At 45.9% G+C, this 4,632-nt stretch overlaps 1 protein-coding gene across 1 annotated transcript in view; it reads left to right on the top strand.

Moving 5' to 3' along the window:
- Positions 1-1,305: 1,305 nt before the first annotated feature.
- The window catches only part of DHX30 (DExH-box helicase 30), a 28,331-nt gene continuing 25,004 nt past the window's right edge, over positions 1,306-4,632 (top strand). The window contains exon 1 of the mRNA XM_005428010.3: positions 1,306-1,351. Coding sequence (XP_005428067.2) covers positions 1,321-1,351 — 31 coding nt within the window. The 5' untranslated portion in view covers positions 1,306-1,320. The remainder of the gene's footprint in view (positions 1,352-4,632) is intronic.

The raw sequence follows: 4,632 nt of genomic DNA, 5'->3' as shown, positions 1-4,632 counted from the left end.
CTGGTTCCCAGTGAGGCTCCTGGCACAGCTGGGGTCTGCAGGCAGGATCACACCAACAGCTGGGCTGGAATCCTCCTTAGCCAAGGGGATCTCTTGTTCCTCTTGGAACCTCATCCCCAGAGGGTTCTCCATTTTTTATTTCTTTGTTCTTGAGCAGAAAAGACCATTTCTATAAACTTTATATTGCATTTACCCGTTCGGGTTGGAAGGGAATGTAAGGATCATCCCATCCCATCCCACCCCTGCCACGGCAGGGACAACTTCCATGATCCCAGGTGCTCCAAACCCTGGGGCATTCCAGGGATCCAGGGGCAGCCCCAGCTGCTCTGGGAATTCCCTCCCAGCCAGGAATTCCCAATTCCTAATCTTCCAGCCTTCCCAGAATTCCCAGCCTTGGGAATCTGCCCCCAGGGCCACAGAAGAGCTCCCTGACTTTGTTCCCTGCAGTGATTTATCACCCCAGGGACGTTTCCCTCTGAGATTCACCACAGCACACGCGGGGTTTCATTTCTGCCAAGTCAATTTGCTCTGTTTTTATTGATTTCATCCTTGGAAAAGGCCAGGTGTGGCCCTGGCAGCCAGAGCAGGTTGGTGTCCGTGTGTCCATGGGGAAGGAACCACGGACAAGGTGTCACATCCAGAGATGTGGCCAGAAAATGGGGTGGGTTTATTTGATGCCTTTTGTTTTTGGTTTTTTGTTTCGGTTTTTTTTTTTTTTTTTTTTTTTTTTTGCTATTGAAGTAATTTTGTCTTATTGAAAGCCAAAGTGAATAATTGGAATGATAATTGCAGGCTATTAATTGCATGCAGAGGAAGTCATTGATGGGGACAGTTCATGTCCACAGAATCGCAGAATATCCTGGCTTGGAAGGGATCCACCAGGATCATAGAAGTGCAGCTCCAAACCAGCTTTGTGTGTAAATGCTGACCTTCAGTCCTCAGCCATCTGATCTCAGGATTTTATAGAAAATCCTTGTTGCTGTTTCCAAGAATCCCTACAGTGTGTTTAATACTTGGCATGACAGATAAAACACCTCAAAACAAAGTTGGTTTTCTTATTTGAGTGAAAGTTATAAATAGGAAGTTTAACACAGTTTCAGTAAAGAACATTATCAGAAGTACAGTTCTCTTTCCTCTCCAGTTTTTTTTCCTTTAAAGAGAATGATGGCAATAATCTACTTCATCCTGGCCTAAAAGGCTTTTAAAACCCCCTCATTTTCACCCCAGAGCCAAAGCAGAAGCATTTGAAAGGAAATCGCCATTCTAACCTCAGTTTCTTTGTCTCCCTGCTGCTGTCCCAGGAACGCCCTTCCCGCCGGGATGGAGATGTTCTCGCTGAATTCCCTCAAAGGTAGGAGCTGCCGCAGCCCGGGGGGTTCCTGTGCTCCAGGGGGAGCTGGAGCAGGGGGCTGAGGAGGAGGAGGAGGAGTTCCTGGTGTGAGGAAGGAGCTCAGCTGTGTCCTGGTGGCTGCAGCACGGAGGGGATGTGTGTGGCAGGAGGCTGGGACAGGGCAGGATTTCAGGGCAGCAGTGGGACTGGGCAGGGAGGAGCCCTGCAGTGTTATCCAGAGACACTGGACATTGTTTGCTGTTCAGCTTCAAGTACGGGTTTTGTCCCTTTTAATTTTGTCCTCCTAAATATTCCTGTATCCCTCAGTACCAGCTCCATGGGCTCTTTGTCCTTGGGATTTGATCCTGTGATACCTGTCACTGTCACCATGGCTCTTTTCCCTGCCACTGCTTTGCCAGCCTTCCTTTCTATCATATTTTGTCCTCAGAAATCCCTCCAGTCACTGTTTCCTGTTTTAACTTGTGGATCTTTCCTGACTTCTCTTACTTGGTCTTAATGGATAGAATGGACTAAAATATTCCAGCTCTGGTTGAGGCAGAGGCACCCTCCCTCCATCCCAGGGAATTCATCCTGGCACTCAGGAAACCCAGCAGTGACCCCACCACTCCTGCCACTGCCCTGCTCTGAGCCACCAGCACTGGGATTTAACTGAATTGAAACTAAAAATCCCAGAATTCTTCCCAGTCTGGGGCAGGAATTGTGTACAAAGTCACCTCAGCTCCTGCCCCAAATCCTGCCTGTGCGGTTGGAGAGATGGCACTTCCCTGCTGAGGGCTGGTGGTTTGTCATGGCCAGGCTGGCTGTGGGACTCTGGGATGCTCCAGCCCTGGGGATAAAGGAATTCCTGAATGAAACTTGGCTCCTTAAGGAGCTGCCTCTGCACAGCCTTGGCTGCAGGAGCAGGTCCAGCCCAGCTCCTGCAGGAGCTGCCCGAGCTGGGGGATGGCTCTGGACATGCTGCCTGTGCTGCCTCACGCTGCCCTCTGCAAAGTAAAGATACCTGGGATCGGTGACTTCTGCAATTTTGTAATAAATGACTCTTCACTGCTGCTTTTGTGCCCACAAGATAATTTTTTATATCATTTTTGGTGACAAACCACCAGCCTTTCTCAGCCCTGACTGTCCCTGCACACTGGGACTGCCTGTCAGCCTCTTCCCCTGACTTTTCCAGCCCCTGTCTATGTTTCCAACGTTTTCCCAGCTTTTCTAGCCCCTGCTTTTGTGTTTCTGAGGGTTTCCCAGCTTTTCCAGCCCCCTGCCCATGTTTTTCCAAGGTTTTCCCAGCTTTTCCAGCCCCTTGTTTCTGAGATTTCCCCCAGCTTTTCCAGCCCCCTGCCCATGTGTTTCCAAGTTTTTCCAGCTTTTCCACCCCCCTGCCTGTGTTCCCAAGGTTTTCCCAGCTTTTCCACCCCCCTGCCCATGTTTTTCAAGGTTTTTCCAGCTTTTCCAGCCCCCTGCCCATGTTTTTCAAGGTTTTCCCAGCTTTTCCAGCTCCCTGTGTTCCCAAGGTTTTCCAGCCTCCTTTTCCTTCCAGTCCTCCTTGAAGATTTTATTTCCAAACCACCTCAGTTTATTCCTGAATAAATAGTAAAAATCGTGGTAAAACAATAAAAATAATAGTTTCTGCAATGTGCTGTCACAAGATTAACACAGGATTAATTCCCTTCGGTGGAATGAGTTTTCCTCTTTAGTGGTCTGGGTGATCTTTGGATGATTTTTGAATGAACAATCAGTTTTGAATTATTTTTCCCATTTTAGTGGACCAATCCCTTAAAATTTGTAATCCAAGTGCCAGAATAACTTCAGGTCTTTCAAAAAAAAACTGGGTTTTTTGGTCATCTGGTGCTGATTCAAGATCTGGGTTTGTGTTTGCATTTGGGGTTTTTGTGTTTGGTTGGGTTTTTTGTTTGTGTTTTTTTGTTGTTGTTGTTTTTGGGGGGGGTTCTTTTTTGGGTTTTTTTGGTTTTTGTTTGTTTGTTTGGGGTTTTTTTTGTTATGGTTTTTTTTTGCTTTGTTTTTTGTTTTTTTTTAAGTAAAAGAACCTACAAAGACAAATCAGCAGCTAATTCAGAGGTTCTAAAAAGAGAATACAGGAGAAGGCAAACTTGATGTAATAAGACTTTTTCTGAGTGTTCAACTCTTCTAAAAGTTTTTTTGTTTGTTTTGTTTTTTCTTTTTTCCTTTTTCCTAAAGGGTTTTATTTGATAACTTTATTTGTCTTGAAGCTCTTCTCATGGAGCTCAGGCTTTGTAAAACCGAACTGTGCCATTGTATTAGTCAGTATCTTTTGCCTTATTGAAGATTTTTTTAAAAATCAGAAAAAAACCAAAACCAAAACAAAATCAAAACATAAACACCTTTTGCATCATGATGCTTAACCAGCCATTCATGGCAATTTTCACTTTACACACAAAATACTCAGTAATAAAGTCTTTGACATAGAAATGAGACCCTGGTTTAAAGAAATGCAGAACTTAATGGTACAGTACAGCCAGGGCTGATACAGATTAATTGCTTAGAAAAAAAAGAAAAATCAGATTTCAATAAATACTCCTGTATACCTGAATTATTATATGAAATAATTCATGTAGAACTGAGTAACAGGAGGAGCTGGAGCTGGGAGAAGTGGGGAAGCGCTGATTTATTTCATGAAGATTCTAAGATCTTTATCAAAGATTTTCATTATTGTATAGATTTAAGATTTTATACAGATTTAAGATTTTTAAGTTCTTTAAAAGACAGCTTATAAAGAGTTTAATTTTTTCAGTGTTTATCTCAAATATTAGCAAATAACGGGCTGCAGGAGCAGCTGCATTTCAGCTGCAATTCCCAGTGCTCCCGGTGGGAATTCCGGGAGCTCCAGGGCCGGAATTCCCGGTGCTCCAGAGCTGGAATTCTCGGTGTTCCACGGCCGCAATTCCCGGTGTTCCCGGCTGGAATTCCCGATATTCCCCGGCCCAATTCCCGGTGTTCCCGGCCGCAATTCCCGGTGCTCCAAAGCCGGAATCCCCGGTGTTCCCGGCCGCAATTCCCGGTGCTTCCCGACCGCAGGGAACCCCCGGTGTTCCCGGCCGCAATTCCCGATGCTCCCGAGCTGAAATTCGCGGTGCTCCAAGGCTGGAATTCCCGGTGTTCCCGGCCGCAATTCCCGGTGCTTTTATAGATTCCACCGGGAATACCTACTTTATTCTTTATCTCCGTCTAGCCTCTGTTTTAAGTCAGCCTTCACAAGGCATCACTCCCACGGCCGGAATTCCCGGTGTTCCCACGGCCAGAATTCC

The sequence above is a fragment of the Geospiza fortis genome, unplaced genomic scaffold (genome assembly GCF_000277835.1).
Source record: "Geospiza fortis unplaced genomic scaffold, GeoFor_1.0 scaffold178, whole genome shotgun sequence".
NCBI lineage: Eukaryota > Metazoa > Chordata > Aves > Passeriformes > Thraupidae > Geospiza > Geospiza fortis.
This window is presented reverse-complemented; position numbering and strand designations above follow the sequence as displayed.